The 16175-nt window shown below is 34.3% G+C and overlaps 2 protein-coding genes and 1 non-coding gene across 3 annotated transcripts in view; all 3 read right to left on the reverse strand.

Annotated features, from left to right (window-relative positions):
- Nucleotides 1-10230, reverse strand: part of LOC144966192 (protein phosphatase 1 regulatory subunit 36-like) — a 20654-nt gene extending 10424 nt beyond the window's left edge. Inside the window, exons 1-8 of the mRNA XM_078902352.1 lie at nucleotides 10090-10230; nucleotides 9742-9806; nucleotides 8671-8748; nucleotides 7776-7918; nucleotides 6432-6495; nucleotides 5719-5817; nucleotides 1585-1725; nucleotides 856-898 (exon numbers count right to left, since the gene is read on the reverse strand). Coding sequence (XP_078758478.1) covers nucleotides 856-898; nucleotides 1585-1725; nucleotides 5719-5817; nucleotides 6432-6495; nucleotides 7776-7918; nucleotides 8671-8748; nucleotides 9742-9806; nucleotides 10090-10119 — 663 coding nt within the window. The 5' untranslated portion in view covers nucleotides 10120-10230. The remainder of the gene's footprint in view (nucleotides 1-855; nucleotides 899-1584; nucleotides 1726-5718; nucleotides 5818-6431; nucleotides 6496-7775; nucleotides 7919-8670; nucleotides 8749-9741; nucleotides 9807-10089) is intronic.
- Nucleotides 9629-9701, reverse strand: Trnav-uac (transfer RNA valine (anticodon UAC)). The gene has a single exon. It is a non-coding gene; the product is annotated as a tRNA-Val (tRNA).
- A 763-nt stretch (nucleotides 10231-10993) lies between the features above and the next one.
- On the reverse strand, nucleotides 10994-14828 carry LOC144963520 (uncharacterized). The gene is made up of 2 exons (XM_078897593.1): nucleotides 12874-14828; nucleotides 10994-11132 (listed from the first exon to the last, which is right to left on the reverse strand). The coding sequence occupies exons 1-2, from the start codon at nucleotides 14826-14828 to the stop codon at nucleotides 10994-10996; spliced, it is 2094 nt and encodes a 697-aa protein (XP_078753719.1).
- Nucleotides 14829-16175: the final 1347 nt, after the last annotated feature.

Below are 16175 nucleotides of genomic sequence, written 5' to 3' on the forward strand. Positions count from 1 at the left end.
AATTAGAAACTGACAAAGCCAAGATATAAGAGCAATATGAATTTATAATATCAGATATGAGTAACAATTAGAAACTGACAAAGCCAAGATTAAGAGCAATATGAATTTATAATATCAGATATGAGTAACAATGAGAAACTGACAAAGCCAAGATATTAAGAGCAATATGAATTTATAATATCAGATATGAGTACTAACTGAAAGAAGAATAGAGCAATAGCAAAATATGATAGTTGAAGCAATATGGAATTATTAATATCAGATATGAGTAACAATGAGAAACTGACAAAGCCAAGATATAAGAGCAATATGAATTCATAATATCAGATATGAGTAACAATGAGAAACTGACAAAGCCAAGATATAAGAGCAATATGAATTTATAATATCAGATATGAGTAACAATTAGAAACTGACAAAGCTAAGATATAAGAGCAATATGAATTTATAATATCAGATATGAGTAACAATTAGAAACTGACAAAGCCAAGATAGGCCAATAAAAACATCTACGTAATTTTCAAATGGAAAGGTCAAAATAAGATCTTTACATTCAATATCAATAATGTGGAATTCATTCATACTAATCACCATACTCAAAACCAAGAATTTAAAATGCTTAAAAAGTCATAGGTTAAAATTTGACTACTCTTGCGGCAAAATCAAAATAAATGTTTCAAAAAAGCTTGGCTCTATGAAAATTGAATTGGTTAATTCAAAACACACACAAAGTTATAGGTAGCCTATCCGTTTGCTACGTTAGATCAAGCCTTTTTCTATTTTTCCAAGTTATTCCAGTACTGTAAAACCTAAACAACAACAACAACAACATAAAAAAAATAGAAATAAATTTACCTCAAACATGCTCCGGTCCGTATACGTTTTAGACACTCTTGACCTATGAAAAAATAGTAAATTTTTAAAACACAAAATAAATTTTTTTGTGAACTTTGTTAGTAAGTTAGATTCGATTATCCCTAACAGAGCCCCACATTCCTTTTGACCCGATTACCTTTTATGGGAGTGAGTGAGTGAGTGAGAGAGAGAGAGTGACAGAGAGACAGAGAGACAGAGAGAGAGAGGGGGAGAGAGGGAGAGAGAGAGAGAGAGAGAGAGAGAGAGAGAGAGAGAGAGAGAGGGAGAGAGAGGAGAGAGAGAGAGAGAGAGAGAGAGAGAGAGAGAGAGAGAGAGGGAGAGAGAGAGACAGAGTGAGAGAGAGAGAGAAAGAGAGAGAGACAGAGAGACAGAGAGAGAGACAGAGAGAGAGAGAGAGAGAGAGAGAGAGAGAGAGAGAGAGAAGCAAGAATGGCGGCCTGTGTAGACAAACTTAGGCCTGAGCAGACTCAGTTGTATTTGTTATCAAGAAAAAAGTTTCTGATTTTCATTTGGAGTTGATTTTAATTTCCTAACAAATTTCAATACATGTTGCAAGTGTATGAATGTAAGAAAATAAATGTTCAATGCAAGAGAATGGTTTTCAAACCACAAGCATAGGAAAAATCTAGTTGTCAGAAATGACTCTTGATGACTTATTTTTGTTAATAATCATTACTTTGATAACTCCAAAATAATAGTCTTCCTCACCTTCCACACTCCATATGATGCTGTTCATCCAAGCCTAGTCCAAGCACCAAGATGCAGTAGGCACGTCCTAGAAGTTTCTGGGCCACACCCAAACGCTCAATTGCATTAGCATATTCCACTTTCTCTGCTACACTTGGTTCACTAGAAAAGGAATTAGATTTTTTAAAAATACATATTATGGATTATATTCAAACAGGATATCTTTATGCTAAAATGTTAAAATTAAAATGTAAAGCTGATTTTTTTTAATGTATCAAAAGTTATGGGTAAATTAATATTTATTCTACGTTTATAGCATGTTGTGTATTGAATAAATGTATTCAATGCATTAAAAAAAGGAAAAGTGATCAAATTAAATGTAAATCTTTAAAAGTTGTATAACTCATAACTTTTAAAGGATTCAAATTTGCATCATAACTTATCATTTGACCTTGATTTTCCTTCCATCTTTAACAATTTATTTTATTGTTTTATTCACAAATTTAAAAGGAAATCTATTTGCTGTTTTGTTGTTTTTTCTTGATTTATTTTACAGTCACAACAATCATGCAGGATGGGTAACGTTATTCAAGACATCCAGGTTGGGAATTCTTCAAGCAACAATCATGAATATTCACGATAATCTATAATATAACGTGAAATTTCTACTATGCCATCAATACAATGCAAAAATTAAGGCCGGCCCAGCTACAAGTATCTTTAATATTGTGTAATGTATAAAAAGATACTTTACATGAATCCAAAAATACAAATAAAATACTTTAAAAAGAACTCTAGAGATTGATGAGATTAATATCCAATGTTTGATAACCGTTTAAAAAACAAGAGAAAAAGTTTATGATTCTATAATATGGTAATTGTTCATTGTATACAGATCTAATAATACGATAGTGGCTCTCTTATGTACAAATGAATAGGTACAGTGGTGATCGCCTATATGCCCCGGTGGTTGTAAAGCAGAAAAAATGGGCATTTAGGAGGAACAGGCATTTAGATGAAGTGGATCAAGAGCAAGATAAATACGTATATGAACGTTTATATCACTCATTTCAATCCATACACAATAACCATTTCACTCCATAAAGCTTCAATTGTTCCATGAGCAGACCAAAAATTTCCATTTCAAACATTTCTGTCACAGCACTGACAATTTTCTGTCACTGTCTAAAGCTAAGTAACTACTCACATCTCCTGTGATTTGGGTTAATGTGTTTTAAATGCCTTACCTAAGGTATTGTTGCAAGGGCCAGAGTTTTCCGATCATTGTTACCCATCCGGTCTTTGACAATGCTCATTATCGCTTGACTTTATTACTGGACAATATTGTGTATCGCTCTGCCACTGACTCTAATACAGTCGTGCGGTCAGATGAAGAATTAAGATGTTTGCAATATAAACATATACGTAAACACACACTCAAAAAATGGTAAGGATCCCAAATGCTCAGTTGGTAGAGCACTCATTTCAGATGTAAAGGGAGTGGAAGCGATACCTGGTGAGGTTCAGATTTTTTTTCTTTTAAACTCACTGTCCGCCCAGCGGTATTGTTTCTATGAATGTTAGATCTGAAAAGTACTTTGCTATAGATTAGCATCCTGTGTACAAAGGTCAGCAAACAATTGCTATTGACTGTATATTGCATTTAAACTGGGATAAACTTTCGCTCCATACACAGACAAAGAGAATGCGGGTCTCTCTCTCTCTCACTCTCTCTCTCTCTCTCTCTCTCTCTCTCTCTCTCTCTCTCTCTCTCTACCTGTGTGTGTGTGTGTGTGTGTGTGTCTGTGTGTGTGTGTTTGTGGGTACATAACATTTTAACAAGTAACTATTTTTATTGGCTTCTCACTTCAAGCTCCCATAAATTCTCTAAGAAAATTGAACTTTAACTTTAACATCAATACATTAGCTTGTGAGAACTTTGTCTTCCGGATTCGCACCTCAATTTGAGATTCTTCTGTACTGTTGAAGGACAGCTCAGTGCACCAGGGCAAACATCGCCTCATGGACCAGTCTCTCTTCCTTTTCTTTTCTTTCATTTTTTTTTGACCAAACTCTTTTTCAGAGCAGCATTTAGGCAATTTCCACTTTGAAAAGCAGGCAGTTATAGCTATGTTTAAAAGAGAAATAATTCCATTTCATCAAATTACCGGGCATTTAGGCAAAATGGGCACTAAACCAGTGGGCATTCGGGCAATCACCACTGTATATTGATTCACAAAATCCATGCCTACAAGTGGCCACATTCAATAACTTCTTAACAGACATGCGATGTGAATTGTGGCATACAAGTAATGATAAACCTAACACCTGCTTAACTCACCAAATGACAGTAGAATTTGATCTGGTACTGATCGAAATCAAATTGCATTTTCAAAAATGATAGAAATTGAATATTCATTTCTAAAAAAAAATAGAAACAAAATACGAAAATGAATCCCCCTATATTTATGACAAGAGCAATTTCTTTTCTTCGGTATGGTACAGTCCACACATTTAACTGGTTCTCAGATTAATCGGAGCAGTCACTTTATTGGAAGGATCTGTTTGTGACAGAATTTTTCTATATAATTTCCACTAGTTAATCAGAACGCTTGCTAGTTAATCTAAACAATATCATAGGATTTCTATAGAACCCTGTAAAAAAAATAATGTCTATAGTACTCTAAAAGAAAAAAAAACAAAAAAAGTTGAGCTTTTATATAGCGCAATATCCACTAAACATTCTCATGGCGCTTTACGGGGGGTCCCTGGCCAACAGCAACACTTAACACATGGGACGTGTCATGATGCCTGTTAGGCTGTATTACAATTTTTCGGACAGAGACAACACTGTTAACAGCCTGGTACTCATTTTACACCTGAGTACAATGAGAGACTGAGTAAAGAGCCTTTTCCAAGGACTCCACTATGCGCCGAGAGAGGCTAGAACCCAGGACCTTATGATCCGAAAGCGAGTATCATACCACTAGACCAGATAGCCGCACAACACTTAGAACACTGAGATTAACCAGTAAGACGCCATTCAGTCACTTCCAACAAATTCCCTTCAATCTTATTTGCAGACTTTGCAAACCTTTAAGCATCTTTGAGAGCAACAAGTTATTCAAAAGAGATTGGCTAATGATGTAACGGATTGCTTGCTTTTGACGAGATATGCCACATTGGTTGAAATTGTACAATATGTTGATAAATATGGTGGACCAGGTTTTGTGTGCTGTCCATTTATACTGTATAATGACCATTCCATGTGAATGAGTGATCATTAGATATGGTCACCTTTTTTTTTCACATATTATCATGGAGATATGATGTAAAGATAAATTTTTATGAAGAACGTTAGGTAAAGAACAAACAACAGAAAGTAAGGTTATATCTTTTCTGTTATAAAAATTAAAATAGACAATGTATTGTCTTGATAGGTTATTTAATTATGAATGATATATACAAAATTTAGTTTTTATCAAAGCATGTCTGTGTGCATTGTGAAGTAAATTTGTTTTGAGAATCATGGGATTATAAGATTCACACATTCTATTTATGTTTATTATATGTGTTCGAGCAATGTAAACTACTGAAGATTTTCCATTTTGTGGACAAAAAAGATTTATTCCTAGTCATTACTATTACTAAAATTGATTAACTAGAGCGACTCTTACAATCATGTTTCATTTAAGTGACTTTGACTGTATTTTAATTTTATGAGACATGGCTAATTCCATCTTTGGGGAAAAAATTTAAAACAGTTCCAATGTGAGATAGACGAAAGGCAATAACAATGTCGTGAAAGAGTTTCAGTTTCATTTATCACTAAAAATCAAATAGTCAAATTAGTATGTGATCTTGTAAAAAAATCTAACTTAAAAATAAAAGTTTGATAACAATCATTTATAAAAAATTGCATACAGGGAGTCGCTTTGTTTCCATTTGTTACAAAATTGTCTCTGAAAATATTACCAAATAAACAAGGAGGAAATGTTCACTTCTAGAGTAAATGCTGATTTGAGTGAACAATGGGAGTCTTTCATTTATTTTTGAATCAACTGTATTTTACAAAGCTCACTAAGAATTTTATCTTTATCAATCATTGTGACAAAATAGATCATAATGGTTAATAGAGAAATAATAGTTACTTACATATACATAGGATTTTTCTTGTTTTCCAGTGTCATTTTGTTGAAGAAACAATTAAAATAACTCAGAAGATAGAGCAAAAAGAAGTCAAACTGTTCCCTTCTGAAATTGAGGAAAATAAATTTTTAAAAAACACTGTATAAATTTCTAATCGTGTAACAAAAAGTATAGATAGACAAACAATAAAAATAAAAAGAGGATATAATAAAGACAGGCATAGCAAGATTTTCCTTAAGCTTTGGTTTCAAACACATCAGTTTTGTAAAAGGGACAAAAATATTACACTTAAACGGACGGGTTAAGGTAAATAGTAAATGATTACAGTGGTTGATTGTCAGTAAACTAATAAAACTTTATAAACGATGGTTGGTTTTATGTTTATAAATTATACTTTGTCATATGAAACCCATAAACTGAAGAAATGATCAAGATAGATAATGATCGGTTCAATGCTTTTATACGAAGTGGCCGAGTGGTTAAGTCATTGCACTGTGATCTGGAAGGTCCTAGGTTCGAGCCCCGCTTCAGGCACTTTCGTTTTTTTTTTCCTTGGGCAAGATTATTAATCCCCAATTTGCTCACTTGGACAACATGGGTGATTCATGTTGACATCAGACATCCTATTTGATGGATTATCTATATTCCTTCACGGAATGCATAGGCGACAGGATCTTATGGTGCCGTGGCGAAAGGGCATAATTTTAAAAAATACAAACCTATATAAACTGAAGAAATGGTCAGGCATGGTATCCACTTCTGACATTCTCTCCATAGACACATCTGAAACAGCCAATGGGAATCATGAATGAAAGAAGATGTTAAGGATGATATAGTATAATCTAAAAAAGATCAATAACTGAGAAGTGGTGAGAATCATGAGTGAAAGATGTCAAGGATGACATAGTATCATCTCAAAAAGATCCGTAACTGAGCAGTGATGAGAATCATGAATGAAAGAAGATGTCAAGGATGACATGGTATCATCTCAAAAAGATCCATGACTGAGTAGTGATGAAAATCATGAACGAAAGATGTTAAGGATGACATACTATCATCTCAACAAGATCCATGACTGAACAGTGATGAGAATCACGAATGAAAGAAGATGTCAATGAAGACATAGTATCATCTCAAATAGATCCATGACTGAGGAGTGATGACAATTATGAATGAAAGAAGATGGCAAGGATGGCATAGTATCATCTAAAATGGATCCATGACTGAGCAGTGATGAAAATCACTGCCTGACCTAAAGTTGAAATGTTGGATTATGTGCGTTTGGCATTGTTTTTGAATCAATAGAGCAAAAAGAATTTACATTTTATAGGCGAATCATACTCAAAGAAAGATAGTTAATTACACTCAAAAGGCATAACGAAAAGTGAAAACACATCATCATCATCATCATCATCATCATCATCATCATCATCATCATCATCATCATCATCATCATCATCATCATCATCAAATATTAATACTTAATAATAATAACAATAATAATGACCATAATAATAATGAAGCTAATAATAATAATAATAATAATAATAATAATAATAATAATAATAATAATAATAATAATAATAATAATAATAATAATAATAATATATAGTAATAATAATAATAATAATAATAATAATAATAATAATAATAATAATAATAATAATAATAATAATAATAATAATAGTAATGATAATGATGATGATGATGATGATAATGATGATGATGATGATGATGATGATGATGATGATGATGATGATGATATTAATAATAATAATAATAATAATAATAATAATAATAATAATAATAATAATAATAATAATAATGATGATGATGGTGATGATGATGATGATGATGATGATGATGATGATGATATTAATAATAATAATAATAATAATAATAATAATAATAATAATAATAATAATAATGATGATATTAATAATAATAATAACAATAATAATAACAACAACAACAACAACAACAACAACAACAACAACAACAACAACAACACACAACTAGATGTATTACAAATCGCATCAACTTCTAATAAATCAAAAACCCACTCTTAATGTCGTCCAGTGTGACGAAGAGGTGTTCACTTTGTTCTTTCTTTGAAGGGGCAGACTTGGCTGCATTTGGTTTAGGAGCAGCAACACCTCTGCCTCTGCCAATGCCGCCGCCACCCCTTTGGATTCCTGAGGCAGCCCTAAGATAAAAGAATAAGAAGAAGAAGAAGTGATCATAGTTCAAAATAAAATGCATTTGTTTTCTCTTGCCAGGAAAACTAACTACAAAATTATGTCCAAATAATAAGCTAATATTTATATATATATATATACACACATTATATATATAATGATACGATCTCTTAAAGTGGTCATTAAAAAAAAAAATGTACATGTCTGATCATTGTGAATTTGAAATTCCTTATGTGCATCTTGGTCACCCTGACATGTCACCGTTGCGATGCGATGGGTCACATATGCCTCAAAAAAAAGGTGTTATGTGAGGGTGAATCGGACCTCTAAAAAGTCAATTCAGAATTGAAATGATAAGAACGATGAACTTTAGGTCTTTTCCAATGATGTAAGATATTGTATTTTATATCTGACGCACTGTCTATAAAGGGGTAGGCCTATTGTGTCGAAATGATTTAGATCATAAAACAAGTGTTCTATAGTTTAAAAAAAAAGTATAATGTATACATAATTTTAATACTTATTTTCTTCACGCGCGTACCCTTGTGTAGAATATAAGTATTAAAATTGTCCCAACTATGTGGTGTAATGGTAGCACGTCTGCCAATAATCACAAGGTCTGACATTCGATCCCCAGTCGAGATAGACTGATTTTTTGGGCATGTTATTTATTTTTTTTTTTTTCTTACTTGCTTTGTCTAGCACCTTTCATAAACACTTGTTCAGATATGTAGTGTTAAATATCTAAGAAAACACTAACCTGTCTCCACGGCTTTTCCCATCCTGATGACCTTTAGCCCTTCTTCCCTTGCCTTGTTTGTCGGCATTGGGATTGTTGCTGAAACAATGAGTATTAGGTACATCACCTACACAAGTCATAATGGGGACCATGAAATCGGTTCAACCATTTCTATTATTGCGTCATCGTCATCATCATCATCATCATCATCATCATCATCATCATCATCATCATCATCATCATCATCACCATCCTCGTTAATCATCATAATCATCATCATCATCTCTCCCACAACCACTTATCCATTTACATAATTAAACATATAATCATTTTCATTGCTGTCAACAATGTCATATAATAACGATAATAATAATAGGTAGTTAACTCACTCAACCCTAACACCGACTATATCCGTAGTTTACCCGGGTTACTTTTACACTATGCCTATTTATTACATTTTTCTGAGACAAATTATAGGCGTAGTATTAAAGGTAATGTTCTTTATATTTACATGCTAATGGTAGTTGAATAACACTATCTATGTACATTCTAATTTTTAATATATTTTTTCCAATTTTGAAAAGTAGCACAAATCTCTAGGATTGAGTGAGTTAATAATAATAATAATAATAATAATAATAATAATAATAATAATAATAATAATAATAATAATAATAATAATAATAATAATAATATTTAAAATGATAATAAAATAATAATAACAATAATAATAATGATAATAATAATAATAATAATAATAATAATAATAATAATAATAATAATAATAATAATAATAATAATAATAATAGCCATCAAAATCATCATTTGACTTTTGTGACACAAACTATCATTTAGGTAACAATCCAATCTGACATCTGATGAAAAAGGAATTCAGGCGATAATTACAGAGGAAAAGAAAAAAAAAATCTCAATAAAACAATAATAAAGAAGAAAAGAAAAAAAAAAGACCAAAAAAATGAGGTTCTGGCGAGGTTCGAACTCGCGACCTTCTGCGTGTAAAGCAGACGTGATAACCACTACACCACAGAACCCGATAGGTAATGGCGGTCAATAACATATTTATAGTAGTACCTGAGAAATTCTAGTGACGGGTTAACTGGGTCATCTTTCCAGATCCATTTACCAGAGCTTGGGAGCTGAAAGAATGATTTCAATGATTCCATAATTCGTTTTCATATATCTTAATTGTTTACGTTATGTAAACAACCTTTCCTATGATTAATAAAGTAGCAAATGACAAGACGAAACGGAAACAAACACATCGACAGGCACTCCACTCCCTACTCCTCGATCTCCATATCCAAAACAAACAACACGGAAGAAATCACAAAAAGAAAAAGCAGTGTCCCAAGCCAGACACGATTTAATGATTTGAAAAGCAACAAGTAAGGCTATGAATTCCATTCAAATGTCTCTTACCCCGTCAAAATGGTTTGCCACTTTCGCCATCGTTTTTCCAACACGTCAAAAATAAACAACTTCTTTCGCTCTCAACCCGGGAACTCCATAACAACATGGAAAGATAATCGAGAAATTAAGTACAGAAATTTCTGCCTATCGTTCTCTCCCTTATCTTTCCCATTTGAAACAGAGCTGGTATGACAGGAAGAAATAATAATAATAAGCATAATAAATATACAAATAATGTCAGTAATGATAAAGATAAAATAAATTATGGGAAGGAATATTGGAAGGATAAAATAAAAGGATAAAAAGGAGACGGATAAAATGATTTCAAGTTCGTTTATTATGGCAAACAAACGTTTATTATTTTCGCGGAAAAGCTAACAAATACATTATAATAATATTATGTCTATGATGCGACCATGAAATAATAATAAAAAAAAAAAAAGAAATCATAGACAGTGTTGTTCATCAACAAATTGATCAGATTATCATTATCAGTTAACGAAAAAAAAATTCATTTTCCGTCATATAAAAATGCTTTGTTTTCTTTCTTTCTTTTTTTAAAAATTTTTTATTTGACAAGTTTTCTTTGTTTTCTTTCCTTTTTTTTTCTTTTACAAGTAAAACTATGATAAAATCCACCAAAATAATTAAAACTACATGTACTTATATGCAGGTCTGAATACCCAAATTGATAAGGGCTCATTGTTCGAACGGAAATGCGAAATTATATCGTACAATGTAGACTTGAAGCCAACGTGTACTTATTAGCGGGTCTGATAACCAAAATTGGTGTTATGGAATTACTCTCAAACCAACGTAAATATTATTGTCCATTTCAACAATGTTAAATCAAACCAATTATTGTGTACGAAAAGGATTAAGAACACCTGAGATCCATCGCAGCAGACCGTCGTCACAGAAATGGAAGCTGCCAAAGCGTCCCAGTCCGAAGATTAGGTGGCGATCGGCCAATACGAAGTGGAAATTCGGACTCAAGTCTGGATAGTCTCCCGTGGCTATTCGGACTCAAACTCCAATGTGCGTCCGTGGAACTGATAAAGAAATAGAAAATTAGTTCAGAATAAATTTTGTTTTGTCCATATCACACTGACTCAGCTCATACCCCTACTTTGGACTGTAGAAGGATTGTTGCCTGTCTCACACTATCAGAATATTTAATTTTTACATTTAAAATTGAGCTTTATATATTAAAAATTGAGCTTTATATAGCGCAATATCCACTAAATGTGCTCAAAGCACTTTAAAAGGGATCCCTGTTCAACAGCAACTTTTGAAGAGTTTTAACTTTTTTCTTTTTAATATCTATCTGGACTTCCAATTAATCAATGATTTTGTCTTTCTCGTCAAATAAAGCGGGTTTAGATTACGTGGTGATAGTTACTAAAATCGTCATTTTTATTTGAATTAATTTTATGTAATAATCAAGAATTAATATGTTTTAAAAAAACAACAAACAAAATCTATACTTCCACTGGTGGCTATTCAGACTTAGTCCAAATAATCTGTTGATTGCACATGCGCTTTGGAATTTGAGTCCGAATAGTCACGGGAGACTATTCAGACTTGAGTCCGAATAACCGCATCCTCGGCAATAAAATAAGTCAAGTAAGTCAATAAGTGTGTAGCCTACTGTTCTCAGACTCGCTAAAACCATGTGCGCGGTGCTTGGAGCAAATAAAATTGAGCTTTGATACAGTGCGATATCCACTAAACGTGCTCAAAGGGCTTTGCAAGGGGTCCTAGTCCTTGACCAACAGTATGTGTAGAACGAGACATGACGCCTGCTAGGCGATATTATAATTTTTTTTCCGACATAGACAACACTGTTAACGGCCAGGTACTCATTTTACACCTGAGTACGGTGAGAGAATGTGAACAAAGAGCTTTTTTCCAAGGATTCAATTATGCGCCGATAGAGGCTCGAACCCAGGACCTATCCGAAATCGAGTGTCATACAAGAACACATAGCGGCAGGATACATCGAATATATAGGTCATCATCTAGTCAGCTGATCCTGCGTAGGACGTTGCTTCCCGAACTTTCTTGCGAAACAGATTACGGTTTTCCGCCAGTCTACTTGCTTGAGTTGTTGTCATTCCCAGCCATTCACATATATCTTGTTCCCAGCTTCTTGTTGGTCTACCTCTTCCTCTCTTGCCGTCTACCCTTGTCTGCAGAATGTGCTTTTCTAATGATTCGTGGCGAGTCGTGTGGCCAAAATAGTTTAGTTTCAATTTCTTTACAGTTTGAAGAAGAATTGGTGATTTTATTCCGATCCTTCTCAGGACTTCTTTGTTTGTTTGTTTTTCAGTCCATGATATTCTGAGTATTTTTCTGTAGCATGCCATTTCAAAAGCTGTGATCTTTGTGCTCTCTGCTTTGCTGATAGTCCATGCTTCGCATCCATATGTTGCAGTTGGGAAAACAACACTTTTGAGGATTTAGATTTTTGTTTGAATGCACTGCCCTTTCCAGATATTATTCATCTTTTCTAGCTTTGATCTTGCCATTGCTAGTCTCCTCCTGATCTCTGGGGCCGATTTCCCGTTGTACTCAATCCTGGCTCCAAGATATTCAAAATTCTTTACTCTTTCTATTTCTTCTCCATTGATTTTTATGATGGCATCTGTTTTGCATTTGTCAGTATTCATGATTTTGGTCTTCTTTATATTCAGCTTAAGGCCTTTGGTCTCGCTATGTTCCTTTACAGATGTTATTAGATTCTCTAGTCCCCCCGGTGTTGTGGACAATAGTGCAGTGTCGTCTGCGTACCTCAGATCTTTTATGGGTAGACCTTGCATTTTAGGTTCGTTGTAATTACTTCTCCTGACATCGTTTTCCACATCTCGCATTATACCTTCAGTGTAAATGCTGAACAAATGGGGTGATAGAATACATCCCTGTCTTACTCCTTTTGTAACTTTGAACCATTCTGTTGTTCCGCTGTCTAGTTGTACCGCTGATTGTTGGTTCTCATAGAGGGATCTTATCAGGTTTCTAATTCTAGGATCAAAGTTCATCTCCAGGAGAGTTTCCCATAGTTTCTCATGATTAACACAATCAAAAGCTTTCGAATAGTCTATAAAACAAGTGTGGAGGCCAGAATTTACTTCTCGATGCTTCTGAATAATTTGACGCAAATTGAATATGTGGTCTCTTGTCCCTCTGTTTTTTCTAAAACCTGCCTGGGTGTTACTGACTTCTTCTTCCAGTTTACGTTCAATCCTGTTCATGATAATTTTTAGAAGGATTTTGCTTGCATGACTGATGAGTGATATTGTTCGGTAGTTGGAGCATAGTTGTAAGTCTCCTTTCTTAGGCAATGGTATAAAAATTGCTCTCCTCCAATCTGAGGGCCAAATTTCTTTCTCCCAAATTTTCGTACAAAGTCTTAGATATACTTCAACTCCTTCATCTTCGCTTGCTTTTATCATCTCAGCTTGAATGTTGTCACAACCTGGACTTTTCCCATCTTTAAGTGATTTAATTGCCCATTCTATTTCAGATTTTAGAGGTGGTAAGCTAGATTCTTCGTTTTCATTTTGCATGTTGTTTTGCAAAGGTTGGATTTCGTTTATTTGGTCTTCTGTGTACATATCTTCACAATATCTTTTCCACCTATTTGCTATGTCTTCTGCTTCTGTGAGGGGTTTACCTTGCTCATCTTTTATCACCCCTATTCGTGATTGAAAACTTTTTGTGATGGTTTTTATTTCATCATACATTTCCCTGGTCTTGTTTTCTCTCTGAAGGTCTTCTATTTTTCTGCATTTTCTCATGAGATATTCTTTCTTATCCGTTCTGCACAGCTTTTTCACGTCCTTAGCTATCTCTTTGTATACATTGCTATGAGTGCCATGAGTCGTCTTTGCGTCTTTCCTCTCTTTGATTTTGTTTAGTGTATTTTCACTCATCCATGGTTGTTTTTTGCCCCGTTTTTTAGGAAGGTGTTTTTCAGCGGATTCCAAGTATATTTTCCTTGTCTCATTTGCGATCTCATCCGGTTCCTTTTCCTCGATATCTTGAAGTAGCAGTTGGAAACGATTCTTTACTTCAATCGCAAATTCTTCATTGATACTGTCAACTTCGTATCTAATAGGTCTTGTAACTTTTTTCTTCATTTTAAGCTTCAGTTTCAGTTTTGATATCAAAAGTTCGTGGTCTGTGTCACAGTCTGCTTTTGGTTTGGTCGTGACGTCTTGAATTATGGTGTTCCATCTTTTTTCAATCATGATGTAATCAATTTGGTTTTTTGTTCTTCCATCTGGCGATGTCCACGTAAATAGTCTTCTTGGATGTTTTTTGAACATGGTGTTTTTTATTGCAAGTTGATTTGCCAGTGCAAAATCTATGAGTGTCTCGCCTCTTTCGTTTCTTTCCCCTAGTCCAGATATTCCAATGATTCCATCTTCTTCACTGTTCTTTTTTCGTCCTACCTTGGCATTAAAGTCACCAGCGATTATTAATATGTCCTGTTTATCTTTGTTGTCCACTTCCTTTTGTAGGGCATCATAGAAATTCTCTATTGCTTCTTCAGTTGCAGCAGTTGTTGGTGCGTAAACTTGAATAAACGTGATGTTTTTAGCTTGACCTTGGAGTCTAATGCTAACAATGCGATCACTCACTGGTTTGTATCCAATGAGGTAAAGCAACAAATACAAGGGGAGGGAAGTTCTCAAAAGTTTAAAGGAGCACTCTGCTCGACGCATGCCTACATATATGCACATGGTGCGAACGTTCCATGACGCAATTCGAAGCTGCTTGTTTGGCGAAGACGGCATCGGGTCAGCAGAGTCCTTTCGGCTTTGTCTGTTGTCCTTCATAAAATCTGTCATTGCAGAAACTCTTCGGCCAAGCTGAAAAAAAGGATTTGATTTGTCTGCCTGTGTTTCTGTAACAATGAGTTTTATGGAAGGGGCATTAACCCTTCGACAAGCCCCAACCTGGAGGACGGGGTGACTCAAAAAGGGGGAGTCACACACCTCACCATTAGTCGCCTTTTACAACCCACTGGCTTCACGTTGGGCTATTCTTGCACCCTCAGTTGAGGAACCCCGGACACCAAACGAGGGTAAAGAAAACATCGCTGGCCCAGAAAGATTGGTTGAATTTATCCATTATCAATGGAACACAATATATAAAGAAAAGATAATTTGGGACCAACAAGTGATGTTGACTTAAAGCGGAAGTTGACTTTATGTGGATTCCATTGTAATAGTGATTGGTTGACACACCACTCTTGCTAAAAAGGCCCAAAGCGACATATACATCTATACAGGTCTGACATCCAAACCCACTTATGGGCCTAGTTTAATATTGTTGTAATGGATAATATTTGTGTCATTTTTGAGATTTCCATTACAACAATGAGCCCATAAGGAATTGGATTATCAGACCTGCAAATAGGTGCACCTCGGCCCAAAGCGATTTTTTTTTTAAATGGAGAGGAATGCTTATCAATTTTGTAAATGAGAGTTTCAGCCAGTTTTAAAATACACGACTGGGGATTTTCCTCCACTACGTCCAATATAATTTGTTATACTTATCTTACTGTCCCCGCAGTGTTTCGCAAATTTCACCCTTGGCCGCAATTTTCGCCGTTTTTAGGCTAAATTGAAGATTTTTTGTTAAACAACAAAAGCTATGGAAAATTGTAAAAAGACGGCGACTTTCAAAGCTAGCATCCAAAATTGGCACTAAATAACGGACAAACATGTCTAGGCCTAGCCTCCCACCTCTATGGCCTAGCCTAGGCTATTGGAGATCCCAAGATGTGTTTTTCGCCTTTTCCCCCCCATGTTTTTCATTCAAAAACCCATTAGGCCTATATTGAAATATATACCATCAACTGGGGTAACTTTGCCTAAAGGGGAAACTTTGCCTCTTGAATTTTGGACCAATAAGAGATTATTTAGTTCCATGGCAATTATTTTCTTTGATAAAAATTCAAGTCCTTTAACGGATACAGTAACTGCAACAAAGCTTAGTTTATTCAAAATGCTCCAAATTTACAAAGGCAAAGTTTTCCCTTGAGGCAAAGTAACCTTAATTGACGGTAGCAATAATAATAATGC

This window comes from Berghia stephanieae, chromosome 1 (genome assembly GCF_034508935.2).
Source record: "Berghia stephanieae isolate SIO BIC M18660-M18661 chromosome 1, UCSD_Bste_1.3, whole genome shotgun sequence".
NCBI lineage: Eukaryota > Metazoa > Mollusca > Gastropoda > Nudibranchia > Aeolidiidae > Berghia > Berghia stephanieae.